At 33.7% G+C, this 24658-nt stretch overlaps 1 protein-coding gene across 2 annotated transcripts in view; it reads right to left on the bottom strand.

Moving 5' to 3' along the window:
• Window positions 1-624: 624 nt before the first annotated feature.
• Window positions 625-24658, bottom strand: part of LOC134842626 (D(1) dopamine receptor-like) — a 57857-nt gene continuing 33823 nt past the window's right edge. For both annotated transcript variants that reach the window (XM_063859052.1, XM_063859051.1), the window contains 5 exons: window positions 7689-7863; window positions 3775-3910; window positions 2629-3002; window positions 2159-2314; window positions 625-1004 (listed from right to left, as the gene is read on the bottom strand). In XM_063859052.1, coding sequence (XP_063715122.1) covers window positions 920-1004; window positions 2159-2314; window positions 2629-3002; window positions 3775-3910; window positions 7689-7863 — 926 coding nt within the window. In that variant the 3' untranslated portion in view covers window positions 625-919. The remainder of the gene's footprint in view (window positions 1005-2158; window positions 2315-2628; window positions 3003-3774; window positions 3911-7688; window positions 7864-24658) is intronic.

Raw genomic sequence — 24658 nt, 5'->3', positions numbered from 1 at the left:
GCTCGATTCTGATGATTAGCCGAAAATTCTCAACTTAGAGCCAGTAACAATGGGGGTGGGGGAGGGTGGTAACTTGGTCTTGTCAAGTAACAAAATATGGTGAAAGATCAACGTGCTGAAATATCGGGTTGCCGTAAATGTGGGATTTTAGTAATTTTTTCTACAATATCAGTGTTAATGATTTTCTGGTTATGCCGCAAAAATCTGCATATTTTTTGGTTGGTTATTGGTAGTTTTGTATCGTAGCCTGGGACGATTAGTCTAGTTAATTAGATAATGGTCAAATCATCAGAAAAAATACAATTTTTCTGCCGCTGATCTTAAATTGTACTTTTTTCATTAATCGTGTTATAATTCTAGTCACAAATAGGCTACATTCGAGTCTCTCCGAAACAATTGAATTTCCCAAGCCCTCTAGTAAAAAGTAACCCTTTAAATTGACTTTCTCGGAAATATAAATTTGATTTGACCGTTATTTTCTGGCATTTTCTGTTTTTCAAGAAGCTTTTATAAAATCATTAGTTTTAATTCTACTCCACTGCTGGGAAGGGGTCAAAATATATACTCAAGAAAAATTTAAAATGATTTTTTTGTTGAGTGAACAAGTCGCGATAGACCAGTCATTCAACGCTCGATTATTTAGACAAAACTTCGATGCGCAACCTTAGCGAGTGAAAGTCTTAAAGTGAAATTCTTAACGAGCGGCAATGCCTCAACACCTGAAACTATATAGCTAATCAACCAAAAGAATTCTTTACTTTTTGGCAACTTGAAGCACTTGGCAACTTGACCTGACCTTTCTGCACGTTGGCAAGTCACATAAAAAAGATTCTACCAAATTAATTTTGTTGCAAATTTCTAGGTTTTTTTCAATCACCACCACGGAATACACAGACAAATGGGAACAAATTTGAGGTAATCAGCATTTAGCGTCCAATTCGATAGAGATAGTCCGGTTGTTCGCATTCTTGCTTTCAATCCGAAGCACACGCTGGAAGGCCGTCCTAAAATTTGAAAATAATATACGAATAAAATATCGATGTGGAAAAAAAAACGCAGCGGAATGAGTCGTCCAGCGGAATTAGTTTTAGTCGCTCTCAAATTTTTTAAAGAATCAGTTATTCAAACATGAAATACCTAAAACCACAATAACGCTTTTTAAATAGCGCCCCAAAAACTGCAATATTTTAAGAAAAAGCGAGTCAAAATAGAGATTTGATAGTGCTATCGGAGAGCTGGATAAAAATTATGACAGCTTAAATGAACCTATAAACCGAAAAAATAAACCAAATAAATTTAAAAAATCTCAGATGCGCCCTTGTTCATTTTATTGGGAACAGAAACACAAAAAAAAAATTTCAATTAACCAGAAAAACTGTTTGCCACGAGCAATCAAAGCGCAAAATTTAAGTTAAATTTCATCTGTGACTTTCAAATATTTATAGAAACGTGTTCAAACACAAATTGTCATCAATCAAAGATCAATATTTGGATTCAGGTTTAAACAGCGGCGGATCCCTGCTGTGATAATGCTTTGAAAATAAGTCATCCAGCGCCGTAAATTTCAAGAAATATGAATTTGAAACTAGTATCAAACAAAAAACTAAAAAAAACAGTTTCTCGTATCCATTTTTGGTAGACTGACTCTGAAAATTATTTTGAAACGTTTTCGGTGCCATAATATTTTAATTTTGAGCGGGATCTCGACCTTTATTTAATCAGAGCTTAAAATGCTTCTTTTTGTTGTTTTTTTTCCAAAATTCGACTGCGGCGCAGAAAATTCGTCCAAAACAAGGTCTTTATAGTGATTTGCAAGAACTCAGAAATTCAATTTGGTCGACCTAAAAAGTGTTCACAAAATTTTTGAAAATTATTTGAAAGTCGTAAGATTGATGAAGAAGATGATTCCTCGAAGGTTGATAAAAATCATTTTTTCTCAAACTTTGAAGTAGTTTTTTCACATATAAACTGAAGTTGCAAAGCCCTTGAAAAGAAGTGTGTTTTAAAAAACAGTAGTTTTTGCTGATTTTTTCCATAACTGTACTTATCAGAAGGTAAAACGGAGAATAGGCCTGGAATCTGCTGGTTTTGTATACGAAAACGTCCGTTCTGAAGTCTATAGCAAGAAATATCTTTAATAACGTCAGTTCTTTTTCACCTGTACTCCCTGTTGAAGCAGTACAGGATAACAGGGTTGAAACAGCTGTTGATGTACCCTATCCACGTGACCACCGTGAACAGAGTGAAGTTTTCACAGCAGAATTGGAACAGCACATTGCAGAAAAAGAAGGGCGTCCAACACACCAGAAAAGTACTGATGGACAAATCAAATATGATTCAATTACACAATAATCTCGACTTCATTAATTGTGTTTTTTTTGCATAAAAAAAGGACAAGTAAGGCTCAAGAAATAAAAATGTTCAACGATACGTCAAAAACAAGGACTTGGTGAAGAATATTTCAAAAAATAATAAGCTTATCTCAGGTTAGGTGCTGGTTGTTTCTTAGAATTTACTTGAAACTGTTGTATGAGCCGATTTAAATTGTCAAAAATTGCCTTTATAGAATCAAAAATGATCTAGTTTGCTTTGATTTATTTTTTAAACATGTGTCATATCTTATCTCACCTGATGATAATTCCGATTGTGATAGTCGCCTTCTGATTTTTCTTCAAATGGGGCTTTGGAACTCCAATTTTGGACAAAATCTGACGCCCTCTAAAGGACCTTTTATTGGGGTCCCTTTTATCCTCGCCCGGGTCCGATTTAATTTTGCGCAGTGACTTTTTGCTGTCGGAACAGGTTTCACTTGTTTTTACCGACACCGACATCTGGAGGTTAGTTTTTCGGATTTGCTTCTGCTGTAGTCTCGCTATTAGGAACACTCGGCAATTTGTTCCGAGTATTATCATGGCTGGTATGTAGAATGAAATTGCACTGGATATCAATGCGTATGGTGTGTTTAGGGTAAGTTCACAGTCTACGGGAAGCACCGAAGGATCCTTGTGGCAGGCAGGTTCTGACATTGCAAGTTTTAAATACATTAGTAAAGGTTATGAGGTAATTCATCCAAACTGATTAAATTATTTTATCTATTTTAGTTGATTGATCACGCAAACTATAGGTTGCTTAGCATACTATCTTAAAATTCACGAAGGGAATAATCGAACAAAGAAACAGCGGGACAGTTACTTTTGATAGTTGACAATCAGTTACTATGTTAGAGTCTTGATAATTAAGGTACCTTCGCTATTTTTTTTGCTAATTTTTGTTCAGCTCAATTTTTTAAGCCACTTTGAAACTTGAATGGATTTTCGTTTTATATTCAACTTCAACGCCAAAAACCAAAAAATGATAGTGTTGGTGACTTATTTGGCCAATAAACCGTTTTTCTAGGTTAGTTAGATTTTTTGACAAGTTTTCATGTTGAAATTAGTAAAAAAAAAAACTGATTTACCACGTCATAATGAGCAGTTTTAAGCTAACTAACTTCGTTCAGGTTTGTTTACCGAACAAATTCCGACACTTTGACAGAAGCTATTTTTAAGATTTTAAAGTCTACTTTAAATATTTTCAAACTTTTTATTTATTAAATAACTAAATTATTTTTCAGTTTATTCGAAAAATTTTTTAAGATTATTTTTAAAATTAAATTATTATTTCTTAAAGTTTTATTTCTTGAATAATATTTTAATAAATTAAATAAGTTTTTTATTTCAAGCCTGTGTGTTATTATTTTTAAAAATCTGAAGTTGAATGGTGTCAGAAGCCTGCCTTCAAGTGCCATTTGAGCAGGACCGGAACTATAGATATCATGAGAGCACTGAGCCAGGCCATCGAAATCAGGAGAGCCACCACTTTGGTGGTCATGATCTGGGAATACTTGAAAGGAGCCGATATCGCCAAAAACCTGAAAAAAAATTTGATTTATTTTGCCACAAATCTCAGTTGCTAAACAGTTTCTCGAACAAAGAGACAATTTGTCTGATTAACTGATTTCAAAAGCTACCAAAACGACTCAAAATAAGAAAGAAACCATATTTTTCTTCTCCGCCTATTACTGACTGAGACTATTAAGACTAATCTGCCTGTATGAGGGCAACACCCTGATTGTTCCGACTTCCTTTTTATCTGGTCTAATTATTTTTTTTCGTCATTTTAAAGCATAAAGAAACATTTTGCGTTTTTTTGTTGAAAGTTTTTGTCAAGATTATGTGAAAGCTTTTGAATCACAATACATGGCAATCAAATCATTTTGGGCTCCATTAAAAATCTAGAAAAAAATGTGTTTTTTTTTTCTATTATCGAACACAGATGTTCTCGCACTGCTCTAAAATATTGTTCTCAGGCATAGAAAAACAAAACAAATAAAAGCAAAGCCTTTTTTTACTACGACAGATTGTCAAAGCTCCTCCCCGCCATGTTCTGCTTTGTCTGATACTGAATGAGACTATTACGAAATACTGCAACAGATTGTGAACTACGACCAACAGTGTGGTCCAGATAATAAAAAAATATTCGTAACCCCAAAAGCTTCTTCTGCCTTTAATGACATTACTAGCAACCCTCGGACGATTTTAAGATAGGTGGAATCCCTCATAGGCGGAGGACCAAATGGGCGAAAAAAAAATCAACCAATCAGATTTCAGTAGTCCAAAATTTGGAAAGAAAGAGTGAAACTCTCAAAGAAAGTAAATATTTTCAGCGATTTAATATAAATAATAGCCGAATATAAAAACGGCAGAAATATGCAAAGTTTTCAAATCGTCACTGACCGCCGGCGAATTAGAACAAAATTTATATTTCATTTAGTTCTTAATCATTTAAACGGTAATTGATTCATTTCAATAATTGACTCTCAGCTTTTTGTTTTCGATCCTTCGCCCATCAGTCTTTCGCCCATTCGGTCCTTCGCCCATGAGAATAGCCCCTTGGTAGGTATAACACAGGGGCAGTTGTTGATAGAAGTTCATTTTATGATTCAGTAAGTGCGGAAAATTTGACTACTTTGGTTTTGTGATACAGCTCTTTCTACCCATTTGAATAACAAATTAGGCGTAGAATAACAAATAAAGACTAATAAAATAATCGTGAACTTTTAAGATTGTTCGTTCAACTGTGAAGGAATTTTTCAGAGATCAGTTGCTATATTTTATACCAGGTTATACGTTTTCAAATCAATTTAGTTAAAAAGTTAGAGTCTTTTTGCTTATTCCGCTCAAGTTTCTTAAATTTGTGAATTTGCAATATTCAATGTATGAATGCTGAGAACAACATGGTAATAACATTGGTTAATTTGGTTAACACGAATGCAATCTCTTTATTCTTAAGCGGACTTCTAACAAGGGCAAACTTTGAGCAGTTTTTTTGACATTTTTTTCTAGAAGCATTTTTATTTTGGTTAAAACTCTGCAGGTTATTTTATCAAACTGGCTAATTCGGCTAATTTATAAATCGACTTGAAAGTATGAACAAAAAAATTTGAAATGGCGCTGAAATTTGATTGGCTATTTCTAGCCAATCAGATTGAAGCAAAAGATATTCAGTTCAAGATGTAAAACTATTGATTTTTGAGAGGAATAAGCAAAAATACCCAAAAGTTACTCTTTAAAAAAAACAGAAGTTAAATGTTGTAGCGAACATTCAGCGTGCTCTTCTACGTGATGTTACGTTTTTTATGTTTGCTAGTTTGTAGATATTGTAAATGTGAGGGTAAGGCAACATGAACCAGTCCAAAAAAATAACAAAAAATGCATATAATGTTCAACCATGAAATTTGAATTCTCCCTAAAGAGTTTTTCAGCTGTTTTGCTGGTTTTTTCACTCATGATGAAATTTCCTAACCTATTTTTAAGTGATACAATAACAGTTGCAGTAAGTTTCAAAAGGCAAAAAATGAATTCGTTTATTCATCAGACTATGTTTTAACTAGTATGTTCCTGGTAAGGAATGCTTAATTGCTTCCAAAACTTTTGCTTAACGTTGTACCCGACTTTGTGCGTAAAATTGATTTAAATTATTGAGATAAAAAGCCAAAGAACACTGAATCTTCTTCAAAGTCACACTTATCTGCTTGCATCACGGCAAAATTTTATAAGTTTACCAACTAGATCTCAAAAACAAAGGAAAAAAGTGTGTCAAAAATGCTAATTTTGATCAATTAGCATGCTGCAATTGAATAATGAAAAATTCTGAACATGTTTATTTTATTGAATAATGAAAAATTCTGAACATGTTTATTTTATTGGTAGGCAAGCTTTATTGCCAGAGTTTCAATCAAGAAAATAGCCGATTTTTGAGCAAAATGGTGTTTTTAATTTATTGTTCCAACTTTCGATACGAAAGTAACGGAATATTTGTGCTCGCGGTGGGTTTTTTTTCTTCAGACAAATTTCGACTTTTTAACTAGCCATTTTTGACGGAATTTTTTTCATATCATTCGAAAGCCATTGTTGTCCTGAACTTAAATTTGAACCTGTGATTTCGTAAAGTTATGAGGGTTTAAAGATTGCCATTTTGACCAATTTGGGACAATTAATGCGCGATATAATTCGCGCTATTAACGCGTAAGCGGAGATTTAATCCGTCTTAGAAATCGTTCCAAATTGGTTGAAAGAAGCTTATTTGCCATAATTGATTTGTTACAAAAAACGAAATCTCTCTTTTTGTACTTTGTATGGCGTGTGGGGGGATGATTTTCATAAAAAATTTCAAACTTTGGAAAAAAAATTTCATTTTATTTTATTTCATTTAATTTTTATGTTATTACTGCTGCTCCATAAACCTTAAAAGGCAGTCGGAACACTCAGGGCTTCGCCCTGATACGAGCAGTCTTGTTAGTTTTTATTACACCCTTTCTATTTTGTCTGTTGTTTGCTTTTAGTCCAACAGCTAGACATATCTCAAATGCGCCTTTATCAAGTATGTTATTTTTTTTAATCTGGTGATTTTTATAGAACTATAGCTTAATTGACCTTACCGAGAAAACGAAAGGATAAACCATACTCAGCCAACAAAAAATTGTCTGATGTTCTTTTTCATTTAACCAAAATGCGAGCAGAAGAAAATGAAAAAAAAAAATTATATTTCACGCTTTGTTGCCTCGCTCATTTCATCAAACTATTTCGATAAAGCGATGAAGAAGTGGTTTTCTTCTCAGCTTCTCAATTGAAAGTCGGATGCGCAGGCCCCAAGTCCAGAAAAAATGCAAATAATTCAAACAAAGGCACAGCAGGGTTTCTCCTTAAAGGGCTGAGCAGCTCGTATGTTCGTCCTCTTACGTCGTGCATAAATTGCCGTAACTAACTGTTGTCAGCTGACTGACATCTAACTGGGAAGTTGAAGACTTTATCTTCGGATACAATTTTTTTTTTAGTTAGCTGCCGACTCTTGTGAACACACAGAGACCATACTGTGTGAATCTACTTGGTTCCGATGTATAGAGGCATTCGCCAAATTTCAAACTTTCAAATTCAGTCACCCGGCACTCCGGACCAAACCTGGACTATTGGACCTGATTTTTCCCTAGCCAGGCCTCGTTACTGTGATGGCTCCCAGGGACAAATATAGCGAGCAAGTTGCCTAATTTTGTTTCGTCGCACGTAAAGAACATGCGTGCCATGCGTGTTCAAAAAATGAGGGGAATTATTATAAAGTGTGTCTTAAATGGTCGGTTACTGTTTGAATACCTGTCATATGAGACGACACACAGATTGAGGATGGAAGCAGTGCACCCGAGGATGTCGAAGGAGGTGAAGAGAGAGCAGCCGACGTGTCCGAAGAACCACTGCTGTCCTATGTCCCGGGAAGCAGCTGCTGGCATAAGCAGACAGCCCACAAGCAGGTCAGCGAACGCCAACGAAGCTGAAATAACAGCTGACTCAATGCGGAATTTTTCAAAAACGCGAAAAACATGTTTCATAACTTTTCATAAGGTGTTTCATAATGCAACAATCTTTTGATGCATGAAGAAACCTTGTTTTTGTGGTTTCTGAGCATTTGGAATTCTATGTGGTTTCTGTGAAAAGGTTACAGCAGACTTTCAGGGCTCTCGTGGGGGATTTTTTTTATCGAATTATCTTTTTTATTTTGTTTCACTTACGCTCTTGGGAAAACCTTGCCTTTTTAAAATTCAACTTTGTTCATTTTGAACAATAAGCAATCAACAACACTTTTTAATTTTAAAGTGAAAAAAGTACTCTTGCCTAATTGCTCAATGTTTTTTTCTCCCTTATTCACAGGTAAACTCAAAAATAATTGGGAAGCAAGTGAAAATAAATTGCTGAAACGCAATCATCTTCGCTTGAAGTTTTTTTACAGACAAAGTGTCACTTTTTTGGAAATAATTTTTGTTAAAAAAATTGTCGCAGTGTAGAAAAACATCGAAGAGAAGCAGTGTCGCATGGAAGAGAATGAGAATCGATCTCACAATCTGATTTGATCACATTATTTGCTAACAACGCAGTGCTGGTTTAATTTATCTGTACAAACTATCAAAATTTGAAGATTCAAACGCGTTTTCCTCAAAATGGGTTAAGAATAGACAAAAAATGAAGACAGAAAAATGCTTAAAATTTCACCAAAACTATAATATAGAGCAATTTCTTCGATATTCTTAACCAAAAATTTGCGCCAACAATGAGTCAATTTGGTTTGTTATAATTAATAAAGAATAATTCGGACAGTTACCACTTTAATTGATAAGAAAATTATATCAAAAGAAGCCTCTTACAAAGCCCAACAAACTTCCAAAAATTTGTTGGAGAAGTATATTTTTGGTTGATAGCCGAAATAGGTCAAATTTTCCATGAAAAAAAAATCTAATTCTCCGGCTAAAAACAAATTTCAAACGTTTAACGCAAATTTTTGGAAATTTAATTTCTAAAACTTTGTTCGACCGTGTAAGAGGTTTCTTTTGATAAACTTTTGCATCAATTAACGTGGTAGTTTCAGCGTAATTCTTGATTACTTAAAAAAGTTAAAATGTCCAATTTTGGGGGTTAAGTTTGACTTAAGTATTTTGGGGGAAAATTGGGTCATATAAACTCTGGTGAATTTCTTAGCAACTTATAATCTCTTTACTTTTGTCTAATCTTAACCCAATTTGAGAAAAAGGAGTTTGAAATTTCAATTTTTGATAGTTTTGTCCGGATAATTTAAATCAATACTGTTGCTGCCTGATACTAAGTCACCCTTTCTCCATTTGGTAAAATGATAGAAAATTAGTATAATTTCCAAATAATTTCAAATTATTTCGAAAAATAGTTTGAAAATGAATTGTATTTGCAATATTATCATATTTGAGCAAAAAGTAGCAGGCTTGGAAAATTGTTTACTAATTGCGCAGCAACGCGAAACATTTGCTTATATAGCCATTAGTTAAGCATCAAACTTTTTTTTATTAAATAAAAAATGTTCCAAAAACAGGAAACATCATTATCTGGTGAAAATTGTCCGTCATCTTTCCACCGCGTTTGGAAAATTTGCTCGTTTTGCACCATTGAAAATTTTCAACTTTAACTGATGCAAATATCAACTTGATTCACGTTTTCTACCTTTTGTTCAAAACTGCAGCAAGGATAAACCTATAAAAATGTAATTAAATTGAAGTGTCCTTGGATTTTGTACCATGTCATGCTTTGGACTGGAGCTTGAATTATTTTGAACCAAATTAGTCGCAACTGAAAAGTCAGCTGAATCCATATATGAAATTGTATGAAAGGCATTTTTCTTGTATGGACCTCAACTTGTGTATAGTTTTTCCTCTTTCTAAACTTGACAGAATAAGTTATAGTTTCCTTTCAGATCAACCGGAAATACGAACTCGAAGTCCGGATAGATTTGAATAATATACATTTTTTTCTAAATTACTTTAGCCATAAGCAGCACAACCAGTTTTGGAATTCAGCTACGGGGGTTCTGCGCGATGCCTGATTTGTGAATAAATCACACATTTCATGCAGCTATCAATTTTGTCTGAAAAGGACAATTTGTCTGTTTAGACAGGAAATAGCTGCCCGCATTGCGGATTTCCACAAGCGCCATCTCGGCGTGTAATTAATTAACTCTAGTTAGTCAATTGTCTCACCCAAATAAACAATTAGATTGGTTTTAGGATGTAAAATTACTAAAATTGACTGTTACCATTGGAGGAAATTTTCATTCTAATCAACTTTGTTTTCCAATTGGGAATTGGGAGGCAAAAGGCTAACCAGGCTTAACTAATAACCCGCCGAAACGCGCAACATGGGTGAGTTATTTCCTGCCATTTCAAAAAATTCATTTAGGTTGCTGTAGTCATAGTGATTATTTAAGGTAGATTAGGGCGTGAACATAGTTTACAATAGTTCAGGCGTCACGTGAACAACCCACCCCTCCACAGCTGAACCGCACCCCCTCCCCGTTCAGGTCGGGTGAGTGATAGGGGGTTTGGTTCAGTTGGAATAGTTAGATTAGTACAACTATAATTTCATGAGTCTAAGGCGATGGATTTAAGTGACAATGTGATGCTTATTGTCCCGTCTGACATCAAATTGGAATGGTCAGGAGTGATCTAAAGAGGATTGTGTTGGTTGTCACTTCCGATTAGTTATTACTCGATAGGTTTATGAGCGACATAAATTTTATCAAAGAGATGACATTAGACACAATGGATGGACAGAGCTTGGAATCCATTAATGCATGCTGTGATGGTGGCGGAAAGATTGAACTTTTATAATTGACTGGCCGGATTGGTGAACTGAATATTGCATATGACGATTGTACAAAAAACTACGAATGCCGCAAAAAAATTATTTATGTGATGATGTCATCACTTGAAATTGTTTCAACTCGAGGTAGCAGAGTTTTGCAGCGCTCGCTTAATGACATCAAAATTTATATCGACAGTTATTTATGAAGAAATAGCCAAAGAATTTGATGCAGATGAAAAAGTGACCGCGATAAAAAAATTTCAACAATACAAATAAACAGTTACTAATTGTACAATTTGTCAAATGAAACACTGCACAACTTCATTTTTTGAAAACGTAAAGTTTTTTGCACTGATCCTCCCAAACTAGAAATTTTTGAAAAAGAGAAAACTGACAGTGTTTCAGACAGTGTTTCAGCTTCAGTAGGTCAAAAGATAGCAAGATGCACTTTCAACTACACGGGTTGAGTTCCCAGTAATAGTCATCGATGAAAAAAACTCAAACCCAGTTTTAACAATGATTTCATTGATGATGACGTGTAATCACAAAAATTTTCGTCGTCTAAAATATGACAATATAATCAATTCCCATGTTACGCTCAGACAACAAAATTGGACTAAAAAATTAAAAATGAAAATAATGCATTATAATTCATTTGAAATCCATTATAATTGATTATATAATAAGTAGAAAATCAGGTTAAAATTAATTTTTTCCACTTTATTTTTTTTTCGCGTCGAGCAAAGTTTTGCAAGATTTTCTGCATTTATCAAATGAGTAAGGCGGAAAATCTGCAAAACGAGTGTACGGCTTAATCTATTTCTAAACCTAAACTCAAATTGCTATAAGATTCCATTAACCTCCTCCCTGTAACGTTTGCCCCTTTGCTCCCTTACAACCCCCATCCCAACGTTTGCCCCCTTACAACCCCCATCCCAACGTTTGCCCTACTTGCCCCCCAGACGTGAACAACCCAACCCCTCCACACCTGAACCAGAACCCTCCCCGTTCAGGTCGGGTTGGTGATAGGGGGGGGGGGGGGTTGGTTCAGCTGGGACACCGGGGATTGGTTGATTATATCCAAGTTACAGTTACAAAAAGTAAGAGTTACAAAAATCAAAGTTGCGCAGAAAAAAGTTGTAACTGATAACAAGTAACCAGCTTTTGTTTTAAACGTAAAAAAAAATTAATGTGCGTTGAAAATCGCATCTCAAAAATTTAAAAAAAATCAATTTTAATTGAGTTTCATGGTCAGTGTTCACAAAAGTGAAAAAAAAAAACTCGTTTATATTGGATTAAATATGGATTTTATTGACTCAAAAAGTAGTAATATTATAATGCATTTTTAATTGATTATTGTCGATTTTTTTCACCTTTGTAGAAACTGACAAAAAAACTCCATTAGAAGCAATTTTTTTCATAGAACTCGAAATTCAAACTCCTTCGGCAAACTATCGGGGAAGTTTTGATGCCTTTTTTCCAAAAAAAATCAATTTTTTTTTCAATTCAAAGTTAATGGTAAAAATTTTTAAGTTTAGACATCCATATAAAATGAGCTATTTAGCTAAATGACAATTTTTTTTGTAAAAAAATTTGTTTTTTTTTTGTAGATTTTTTTTAAATTTAGTGTTCTTTAGTGTTCTTTTGACTAATTTAGTGTTCTTTTGACATTGAAACGTGCTATCAGGATTAAAAAAGTAATTTTTTGGCTATTTCATCTATAAAACTGCATGGCTAGTTCTTGGCCAATTAATTGTTCCGAATTTCATAACGAAAGTAACGGAATATTTGTGCTCGGTGTTGTTTTTTTTTTCTTCAGACAAATTTCGACTTTTTAGCTAAGAAATGTAGCAGGCGAAACGTATTATTGGCATGAAATCAGTTTTGAAAAAATATTTTACCTGTGATCATTTTTCATAAAATTATGAGGGTTTAAGTATTGGCAATATGGCCAATTTGGGACAATTTACGCGCGATATACTTCGCGCAATTAACGCGTAATCATATATTTAATCCCGCGTAGAAATTGTTCCAATTTGGTTTAAACCAGCTATTTGTCAAAATTTCTACGTTGATAGGAGCAAAAACTATCATTTTGATTTTATGGCGTGTGGAGGATGATTTAGAAAAAATTAAAAGTTTTTTTTGAAAAATTAATCATTTTTTTAAGCGAACACTATTTCATAGACCTTAAAAAACAATCGGAACTTCCAAGGCTTTGCCTTCATACGAGCAGTCTTGTTGTTTCTTTGGAATTAGGAAATCGCTAATCTTTTTTGAACTTTCCAGCTCTGTTAATTCCGCACCAATATTTGACTGTAGGGAAAAATGTTGAGCGATAATTTATCAATATTAACTCAACCGGAGAATCAAAACAAAAAAAAACAAAAACTGAAAAACATAATTTTCCAATCAAAAAACTGTAAAAAAAATCTAGTTTCAGTAATTCAAAAAAGATATTTTTGCTGGTGGTTTTCATAGCTTTGCAAAGTGTTTCTTTTTTCTTGTTTCCATTTCTTCTGCCCGATTTCATTACACAGAATACATCTTTTGTATCTGAGATATCTAAGATTATTTGTTTTGCAAAATTTCGAGCAAAATTCGAAATCAATCCAAACATTATTAAGCAATATTAAGTTTCAGCACTTTTGTCACAATTTAAGCAAACTTTCGATTGAAAGCTTAAAAATTTAATCAATTTTTTAATCTAAATTTCCTTACAAACGTGCTATCAAACATTATAATTTCGAACGTTGTGTTATCGAACATTACAATATTAAAATTGTTTAGAGTAAAACAGACGAAGAAAAATAGGATCTATACAACTATGTCCCCATCACTATGATACCTAGTAACGAACTTCCACCTTTATTACGAACTAAATCATTGGTTAGGTCGATCAGATTTTCGTACCAAGTAGCGAATCTTCTCCCTTTTGCAGAAAGGGAAAATAGTTAGGGAGATTCAAAAAAATTCTATAAAAACAGCTCTGGAACACGTAAAAAATTGGAGACCTAGGTTAGAAGAATGCCCAAAAGAAAAAATTGAGAAGACAAATTTTGGCAGACGTCCGTTTAAGCTGCAAAAAGTTATTCACTGCAAACCAAAAACTAAATTTGTTTTGTAGCTATGTGTGAGTTTGAGCTCTCGCAGTTTTCTATGATTGACACCACATTCGCAACCAGTAGAGTAGAGAGCTTCAATCGAGATCACGTCGTATTTAAAGTTTAAAATTTATGCAAACTTTATTAGAAGGGTGAAAGAATGGCACCCGATTGTAGGACGAGGATGATTTGTCGCTACGATATAAATTGAACCCAAAAATGCGTATAGTTAGCGGTCATGCTCAACTGCCATTTTTAAAAAATCTAATTTGATTCAAGTGCTAGCCCGGGATGACCTCGATAAACCGAAAACGCTACTCATACAATTCTATAAATTAAGTCTATGAAAAAAAATAAAATGGTGTCTTCGAATTTTCAAAGATATTTTTTCTTGCTTTGGCTTAAGACTCGTTGTATCGCATTAAATAAAAAAAAACGTTTGTCAAAAAATGCTACTCATAGAATGTCCATAAATGGAAATCGAAGGACTTTCATTTTTTGATGGCGTCAACCCAATTTTTTGAAATTGCCCCAAACTTTTTTTTTCTTTAACCGCGAATTGAATTTTGTACTCAAACAAGCATTTTCCAAGAAATTTTTGCATGCAAAATTTGATGATTGGTGTGAATAATGTAGTCCTGGAAACACTAGGGTTGAATTTTTTTCCTTTTTAATCAATAATTTTTTTCACAAATGCTAAAAACTACTATTTCTTTTGCATGGCATGTTTATGTTTTCCTTGATCAATGTTTGATAATTTAAAAAGTCAAATTTTAAAAATAATCATCGTTGAAAATTTTATCGTTGAATTTTTTGTTATATCATTTGTGTAAGACAGCTCTAAGACAATTCAGGTAGTTTTCTACACATTGTAAATGCAAGACCGTCCAACCTTTGGTGAATACAAATTTGAGTGAGCCAAGGTCTTTGTCACTTGCGCTCGGTTACGATCACAATCCAAAAATTTTCAAAAATTAAATTTACAAAAAAAATCATTTACAAAGAAAATACTTATCATAGAATTTTTTATATAAAAAAATGCTTATCATAGAGATTTCATACAATTTTCTTTTTATATGGAATTGTATGTCTAGAAGTTTTTCATACATGGCAACTTCGATTAACATACGGCAAATTCAATTTTGCATATTATCTTATAATTAGTGGTAGACAAATTTTCAATCTTCCATGTCAATTGAAAAGTTGTGTTTTTATATTGTTATCATTTTAGAAGTGAGACATAGAAGCTGCATGCTTATCTAAAGTGACAGGTATAATGATTGATGGGAGAGGTACTAATTGGAAACAAGCGTCATCATCAAGCAGATGATGTAGAATATACACCAACCGAAGTATAAACTAGCTGAAAATGCGGCAGTGTTCAATAACAGTTATGTAAGTTTTTGTAACAGTTACAAAGTCATTGAAAATTCAATGATATGACGTAACTTTTCGGCTGGCGTTTTAGGCCGGTTAACATTTCGGCTGCCAGATAATTAGCTTAGCAAGCAGTGGTGGTACGACTACGAAGTATAAGACTTTGGAACAAGTTTGGTTGTTTTTTGTAGCAATTAGTAGATTTGTCATTTCGGTCTGTTCATAGAATATTCGCGATGAGAACGCAAGAAACCTTATTATCAATCAGCTCAGTCGTTTCATTTACCTTGAGGAAAATAGAAGTTATCAGATAATTTTGCACCGATTGCCAAATTAGGATGACAACAAGGAGGCAACAACGCAATTATTTCCTCTTCAAAAGAAAATAAAAAAGTCAAATTAGTAGTTCGGAGCGAAATAATTTATGAAGAATTACGATCGATTCTTTTTTTCCAGTTTTTGCAAAAATGGAAGAATTTGTCTAATTGGCTGTTTTTTGGACATTTTGGCCAGCAACTTTAGGTTATCAAAATTAACTTTCTGAAATTTCATCAGCATAAAGGTTGCATGCCTCAACTTAGCATCAAAAAATTTCTTAACTACGATTGGTTTGGGTTCTTATAGGTTTTATAAACCGGTATATTGACCCAATAAGTATAAGCAATTTTTATGATGCTTTGTGCGCAGAGTAAGCGCAGCGGATCTGGACTAAAACAGGATGTGAACAAGTCAACGTCTCGCTGAAAGTACGGAAAAAAGCATTTATCATTTTTTATAATTCTCAAAACCGAGAGCTATGTTCAACTTCATGTTTCGATTTTGTGTTCGACTATATTTTTGACTTTATATTCGACTTTATGCCTCAACCGACTCGACTTAATGTTTCGGCTTTGATTTCGACTACAGAGCGTTCGACTATGGATTTACTGTCAAACTCTGACATGTGTTCGACACGCCTCGGTCAAAACATAAATCTCAAACCTTGACCCGGTATCATTCAAATTAACTTGGAGGTGGTGGGGGCGGCTTTAAGAAGCAAAAGCTTTTATTTATCTTATTGTTATTGCCACGTTGTTGTTCCGACTTTCGATACGAAAGTAACGGAATATTTGTGCTCGGGGTGGGTTTTTTTTTTCTTCAGACAAATTTCGACTTTTTAACTAGTCATTTTGACGGAATTTTTTTATATCATTCGAAAGGTGTTGTTGTCCTGAGCTCAAATTTGAAAAGATATTTCACCTGTGATTATTTAGTGTAAAGTTATGGGGGTTTGAGGTTGCTATTTTGGCCAATTTGGGACAATTAACGCGCGATATTTTCGCGCTATTAACGCGTAAGCGGAGAGTTAATCCGTCTTAGAAATCGTTCCAAATTGGTTTAACGAAGCTTATTTGCCATAATTGATTTGTTACAAGTAGCAAAAACTATCCTTTTGTACTTTATATGGCGTGTGGGGGGATGATTTTCATAAAAAATTTCGAATTTTAGAAGAAAAAAAATTTCATTTTGTTTTATTACTTTTAATTTTTTAATGTTAATACTGCTCCATAAACCTTAATAGGCAGTCGGAACATTCAGGGCTTCGCCCTGATACAAGCAGTCTTGTTAATATTGGATTTTACATGAAAAGAGATGGAGCAAATACGGACGAATTAATGTCTAACTCAACACAGATATCTCATAACAGGTGTATTATCTCATTATCGAACAAGGCCTATCTGTCTTGAACGGAAATTGAATTATACAATTCTAATTAGCTTTACGTTCGTTGCTAAATTTGGAAACTTCAATGTTTTCTGATTCAATAAACTCAAAAGCACAGCTAAAATGAATGGTGAAAAAACTATGTTTCCCAGTCGTATTGTGTCTTAAGAACCAAACAATTGACAGTTTTTTTTTTTAAAAAAACGCCTTTTCCCAGAAAACAAGAACAAGTGTTTATGTTGAAATGCTCAACAGCGGTCATCACAATAAACTTCCCAATGAAAAAAATCAAATAACCTTTGCCTTTTTTCTAGGCTTCAACTAATTTTAAATCTCGCTAAACGAAAATTTGAAACAAAAACTTGAGCTCACGAGAGCAATTTGCTGCCCTCGCTTTTGAATCATGAGAGAAAATTCTTTCGGGTTTTTATACGTCTGACGTATAAATTGATTCCCAATCGTATAACTCTGTGTTTTACATAACCCAGGTTTTTAATCCAATGTCACTTAAACCCGAAACAATTCATTCGTTGACAATTTATTACATTCGTCGTGCCGAAAACTAGTTTTAAGCAAAAATTATTTGAAAGATTACCCCACCGTTTCGTGTTTAAAACACCAAAGCTTACAAAGCCAACACCATTTTATCATAAAACATGAGAGATGCACATATGATTAAAACAAAAATGACCTTGCCGACTGCTCTCAGATCAAACTGTTATTTAAGAAAAAGAAAACAAAGTAGCCATGATTTAAATGTTTTCCCAAATTGGCTCGAATGTTCTGGTCAAATAAAAAAAAACACCAAAACTCTGGACCAAAAAGCATCAAAGCTGGCTAGAGTGTGAAAGATATACATCTAAAAGCTAAATGAAAACAGGTAACAAAACAATTATTTTGAACCTCAGTTTTTTTCAGTCCAAGCCATTACAGGCTTATCCTATTGTTCCGACTTTCGAAGAAAAGGCTGATTATTTATGCGTGGGGAGGTTTTATTATCTACTCAATTTTCGCTTTTTTGTTTTTTGAGGAAAATTTGTTCAACGATGTGAAAATATATTGATCTTCAGAGCTGAACAAATCACTTGTAATCATTTTTCGCAAAGGTATTGGCATTTGAAAAATGCTAAATTGGTCAATATAGGCAAATAACGCGCAATATGTTGCTTTCTTATAACACACTGGAGAGGCAGATTAAATTGGTCCAATTTGAATTGAGGCTTAAAAGCAAAACTTTGTAATTTACCCTCATGGTGGTGGGAGGAAAGAAAAAAGATTTTATAAAAAGATTTTTTGTGATTTAATTAATCAAATGGTCACTCAAAAACACTTACTTGGAATTTAACTACAGTTGGAACATTCAAGGCTAGAGCTTCGCTTTTATAGCGAGCAGTCTTTTTGTTCCGATTGTTTAAGAAAATAAGGAATATATATGCTGGGAGTGGTTTTTTTCAGACCAAAGTCTTAAAAAACATTTGCTAAGTGTGGAATCGCTCCCACAATCATTGTTGTAGCAGTGAGGGCGCGCACATGACATTAGTAAACTGACTCCACGAACCCCCTGGAACGATTCTAACTAAACTGTGCAGTTAGCACTTAATGCAGTTGAAACTTGATGCTGAATGCGTAACGCGATTTTTCTAGCCTTACAAAATGTTCCAATTTGAGTTGAGGCCAGCTAATTGGTTGTATTTTTCGTAATTGTTCCGACTTTTGATACGAAAGTAACGGAATATTTGTGCTCGGGTGTGTTTTTTTTTCTTCAGACAAATTTCGACTTTTTAACTAGCCATTTTTGACGGAATTTTTTCATATCATTCGAAAGCCATTGTTGTCCTGAACCTAAATTTGAAAAGATATTTCACCTGTGATCATTTTTCGTAAGTTATGAGGGTTTAAAGATTGCCATTTTGGCCATTTTGACCAATTTGGGACAATTAACGGGCAATAAAGTTCGCGCTATTAACGCGTAAGCGGAGATTTAATCCGTCATATAAATCGTTCCAAATTGGTTGAACGAAGCTTATTTGCCATAATTGATTTGTTACAGGGAACGAAATCTATCTTTTTGTACTTTATATGGCGTGTGGGGGGATGATTTTCATAAAAAATTTCAAATTTTGGAAAAAAAAAATTTCATTTTATTTTATTTCATTTAATTTTTTATGTTATTACTGCTGCTCCATAAACCTTAAAAGGCAGTCGGAACATTCAGGGCTTCGCCCTGATACGAGCAGTCTTGTTAGTTTTTATTACACCCTTTCTATCCAAAAATACAGCGTGGAATACGGAGCATGTTTTGACATCAATAAGCATCTAGATGAAACTCTAACATCTGGAAAACATCGATTCGAAGTGTTTCTTTAAAATGTTCAATAAATTTAAGCTAATCTTTTTTTTATCTCGAAAAGCTTCACATCTAAGCTTGAGGTACATAAGGAAACATTTTTAAAACACTAGAAAATTTCAGTGTTGTTGTTAACAAAAAGGCATCTTATCAAGTTTATTCAAATACTCTCTGGCTCTTTTGGACCTACGCGAAACAAAAAATACTACCAAGTTTTTAAAGAATAGTGAGTGTTATAGCTAGTTTTTATAAATTCAACTCATGAACATTTGAAGTATTTAAAAGTTTGTTTTTAATACTTTAGTGTGCATTAACTCATTAAAATTAATTAGGAAACTTTGTGCCAAGAAAGCCAGAGTTTTGTGCGAAATTAGTTTTAAACAACTTGCTTGGGGTTATTATATAATTGATGTTAACGCCTCAAAAATGCATCGAAAGTTCAGCCCAACTGAAAATAAAATTTTACCCAATTTCAATGGGTCAGAGGAATAAGTAAAATGGATCGAACTATTTTTTTTGTTAAATGTATAGTAATAAAACAGTTTCACTTTTCAGAAAAGAAATTGGAAATTCGTGTCGAAACTGAAATGTGTTCGCAATCGGCGCGATCAATTAAAAAAGTATGGTATGAAAAAAAAATATTTTCGCGAGCGGTGCATTTTTGGGCTCGCTGCATTTTGATTTTGCTTGAAAACTCAAAACATTTCTATAACTTTTTCTATTCAAGTGATACTTTTGCGTGCCAAGTGACTTTTGTTGCTAAAGTACTAAGAACTCTGACTACCACTACAGAAAAATGCGTCTCATAAACAGTCAATTATTTTTGTGCCCTTTCCGTTTTTAAAATTATATTATGATTGTTGAGCTGTTAAGTACTCAAAAACAGTAACTTTGACCAATAATTTTCGCTTCTGAGACTTTTGTTAGGATTCTTTGTAGCCTATTTTTCTGCGTTCCAGAAAGCCACGAACCTATGTCTAAGTTTTTGCAACTAATTCCAGAAAATCACGACTAATTGTTCGAGTTTGTTGCTGTTATTTTTCAGACATAATCATGCGAATAATTTTCACAATATCGCGACCAAAACTTCATATTTCGAGAATTAATTTCGTGGCTACATAAGTTTAAACTATGAATTGCTGAAATTTCACAAACTTAACATCGGAGTTTCTATCAAAGTCTGGAAAGTAGTTGCTCACGTCGACCTAGAATTGAACTCCAGTCACAAAAAAATGGTTTGGACTTTTTGAGAAAAAAAAACAAAAGGTTCGAATTGTCACATAAACGAATAAACAAATTTCAGTTTTTATTTTATTTCAGGAATGGTGATGGTTTTTTATAACGGCTTATAAAAAAGCAATCAGTATGCTTAAGGCTTTTGTAATCAGATCAATTTAGTTGATCGAGAAATCCAAAAAAATCAAAAAATAAAATGAAGATATCAACTGAAAATCAATTTCGGAAAAATTATGGGGGTTTAAAAACTGCCAGTTTTATTCTGTTTGGATCTAAGTCATGTGCCCTATGAAGATTGAGCTTTTGATGCACCGGTTAGCTTGCCTTTTTGCAAAAATTCGCGCTAAAATTTCAACATCAAATTATTGAACAAACAGTTTAGGTAGAATGATTCCACAAAAAGCGCAAAATCAGAGTAAAATAGAGGTGTGAGCGCGGTCTGGGAACACAAAGATCCACGGAACGATCCCTCATTCACAAACAGTTATTTCGGAAATTGGTTTGAATAAAAATCATCAAAGCATATATAATCTTCATTGTCTTCAAAAGTCGGAACATTATGGCAAGCTAATGCACCATATTAGTTCCCATAGGTTTGAAATTTTAACACTAAACTTTTGATGTTGACAGCGTAAATATTTTATTACAAAATTTTAGCCAAAAAAAAACATTCGAGACCAGTTAGAGGGCAGTCGGAATTTTCTGGACTTCGCAATGATGTACAAGCTTTAGATGTCAATGCTATGTGTATAAAGTTAAATGCCGTGAAAGCTTTCTATCGCTCGCACTTACTTTTTTTCTTCCCGCAAACTATTGAACCACAAACTGAACTTCAGAAAACGCAAAAGTCTGTAAATTGTCTAGAAAAAGGCAGAACAAACGTTCCGGTACTATTTTCGAAAAAGTAAAACGTATATTAAGGTTTAAAAGGCACGTTTATTACGAGTTATATTAATTTTTCCAGGAAAAACTTTCGCAGGAAAAATTGTTAAATTAATTATGTGACTTCAAGACCATTTAAGTTTTCACACAGGAAAACAAATTAACTTTGTTTTAAAATCATACTAGCTTGTTGTAATTTTAGCAGCTCAATTTAGATTCAATTTATCAATTAAGGCAATCAGCAATAGCCTTGCGGTTTTTTATCACAGTTTTTCAACTTTTATAATGAGCAGCGTCAAAAATTGTAATCTGTTTGTCTACTATGGAGAAAGAAACTTAGTGTACTTATTTCTTGTATCATTTCAGCGATGTATCTGAAATACAGCAAACGATTTTTCACGGGTCCAATTTGTCACAACTTAATGACGGTTGAGTTTTGCTGTTCCGACAATAGAAAAAAAAGAGAAAAAACGGTCGTAATTCAAGCTGAAATGAAAGTTTGCTGAAAATGGAGTGAAGTTCTTGTTTTTGTCGACTAATTGAGAGAAGAGAGTGAATGAACCAATAACAATTTCCGGCATTTTGAGTCATACAGTTGATACTTATTTGTTTTGCATTCCGTAAACAGCAAGTATCCGCATGAAAAAAGTCAAATCCCACTTCACATGGAGTGCAAGCTGCAACAAAAAAAGAACAAAAATTGACTTCATAAATCTTGAGATCGAGTACCAGTTATTTTTTCTATCGATCTCTCATCCTAGCTGAAAATAGTAGTAAAATTTTTTCAAGTCACACCGTGATTTTCGGTTATGGTCTGTGACGAAGATGCGCATTCATTACTTAAAACGCTCTTCACAAAGTGAACATGTTGCGTTTGAGATGAAAACCACAAAACATCTAGCGGTTTTTAATCTAAGAAATTTTGCTGAACAGATGAAGGCCAATTTGGTTCCACTTTCTGCTCCAAAGAATGAGCTCCCTTTTTGTCGGACGATAAATTTAAAGGGCTGTGGGTTTTATACTCAAGATCGATCTGCTACTTCAGTCTGGCTTACAGAGGATGGTTTTTCAAATAATACATCACTTGTTTTTGTCTATCATCTTAACGTTTGAGCACAACTGTTCAGAATTCGCACACTAAATTGCAAGCATATCTTTGACTTCAGCTTCTGCTGACGTCAGGTAACCAAATGTACTTCAAACTAAGCCTATAGCTGTTGCTGAGCGACAGAAACTACGAAATAGGCTGATGGATTCCGAAGAAAAAAACAGATATTTCCTGGACTCCACTACAAGGTTACAAACATGCTTTTTACGTATATGGAGGCAATGGAAAAAATGCTTGTCATACAGTTTACTTTCATACAAGAAAATTGTATGATTAGCGGTTTTTCAATCGAAACATTTGTTTCGAAAATTAACTTAAATTGGTTTAAAACTCAAACAATACAAAGTAGTGGCAGTTTTGGTTGCATGAAAGCAACTCTGGCCTCGCAAAAAAATTTGACCAAAAAAATGGTCATCATTCAATTTCATACTTGAAACAATTATGATATGCATTTTTTTCACAAAAAAAATACAATTTTGAGGTTGAAATTTTTTATCTATTTTTTGATTGCAAACTCGCTTCTGTGCTCAAATGAGCTTTTTACCCAAAAAAGTTTGCACGCAAAGCTTCATACTTTGTGTCTATATATTAGTCCAGCTTGAATTTTTTGCCCAAAATTAATAGGCGAGTGTTTTTTTCAAAATAAGCATTTATTTTTTTAATTTTTCATACGATAGTATAAACCTAAATTTGTAAAAAAAAACAGGCCTTTTTTTCTCAACCACACAGTTTTTCAGAAAATAACTTTCTAGCCATACACAAAATTTACGTTTTTAGCATATAACTTCGATTGAAAATATGAACCTTCACCTACATGGCTAGTATCAACAAATGCAGTTTATCTGCGTGATAACTGTCGCTGACACTCTGGGTTTTCATATGAAAGAAATCATTGATTATTGTGTTTTCGGATGAAACGTAAAACTTCATATTTTTGCATTTTTTATGGAAAAAATGAGTGTCATAAAATTTCATAAAGTATGGAAAATATAGACCAAAGTTACTTCAGCTCGAAATTGGACAAAAATCAAAAATTTCAAACAGGTTTTTCTCGACACTGAGAAAATTTTTTTCATTTATTGTTAATTTCGTTTGAATCAAAACTAAAAAGGCTTTAAAATGATACCTTGTTCAACTTTTTCCGATGCTTTTTTTGCGGTACCTAATGTGGAAATGAATTTAAAACACTGCCGAATAAAAAGTTTCCCCAATGTTCACTGGACAGAACAATAAAAAGTGCGCGCAAAAAACTTAAAATGAATGTTGGGATCAATATGCCAAACTGAAAGTAACATAACATGAATAAACATATACTATACACACAAGGGCGGATTTAGGGGGGGTGGGAGGGATCGGACGCCCTTGACCCCCCCTCAGGGATTCGACCCCCTGCCGACCCAAAGGGTCCCCCCTTTGATACTTTTTAAGAAATCCATTTTCGGCCGACCGACCCTAAAATTTCTCTAAAGACGCCTTTGGCGCCAATATATACTATCTTTGAGGGAGAGCGCGCGGCAAAAAAAACACGTTTTTTTGTCAAATTTTTTTAAAAAGTGCCCCAAAAAGGCTTTTTTGACTGTTTTATCAAAAATTTGTCTGCGGCTTAGAAAAATTGGCTAAAACAGCGTTTTTATACTGCTTTAGGAGAGCTCAAAAAATCAATTTGGTCGACCAAAAAAAACCGTCAAAATTTTTGAAAATTTTTTGAAAATCCCCCCCCCCCCCTCGAGAAAATCCTAGATCCGCCCCTGTATACACACATGCGTATACGCATACATGTCCTCCACTACCGAAAAAAATAAGGCTCTGCTATCCAGTATATACAACCTTTTAAACTTGTGATGATAGTCTTTTGATTTCACTTCAGTCGAACCAAACGAGGTTGTTGTAATTTAAAAGCTAAAAACATATTTGTTGAGCAGTGTTGCAAGTTAACTTGCAAGTATTTTTCTTTTTTGATCAGCTTGCAAACTCAACGTTTTCAATTGCCCGTTTGAATTACTTCACCTGCAAACTCAAGGTCATAGAAATTAATTTCGGATATAATTTTTGGATTTAGTTTTTGGATTTAATCCGTCCTAGAAGTAGTTTCAGTTTTGTTGAAGGAAACTTACTTACCAAAATTGATTTGTTACTATGAGCAAACTTATCATTTTGTACTTTATATGAAGTGTGGGGGATGATTTTTACAAAAATCTCAAATTAAAAA

The sequence above is a fragment of the Symsagittifera roscoffensis genome, chromosome 3 (assembly GCF_963678635.1).
Source record: "Symsagittifera roscoffensis chromosome 3, txSymRosc1.1, whole genome shotgun sequence".
Taxonomy (NCBI): Eukaryota; Metazoa; Xenacoelomorpha; order Acoela; family Convolutidae; genus Symsagittifera; species Symsagittifera roscoffensis.
Note: the sequence above shows the minus strand (reverse complement) of the source record. Positions and strands in the feature narration are given on the sequence as shown.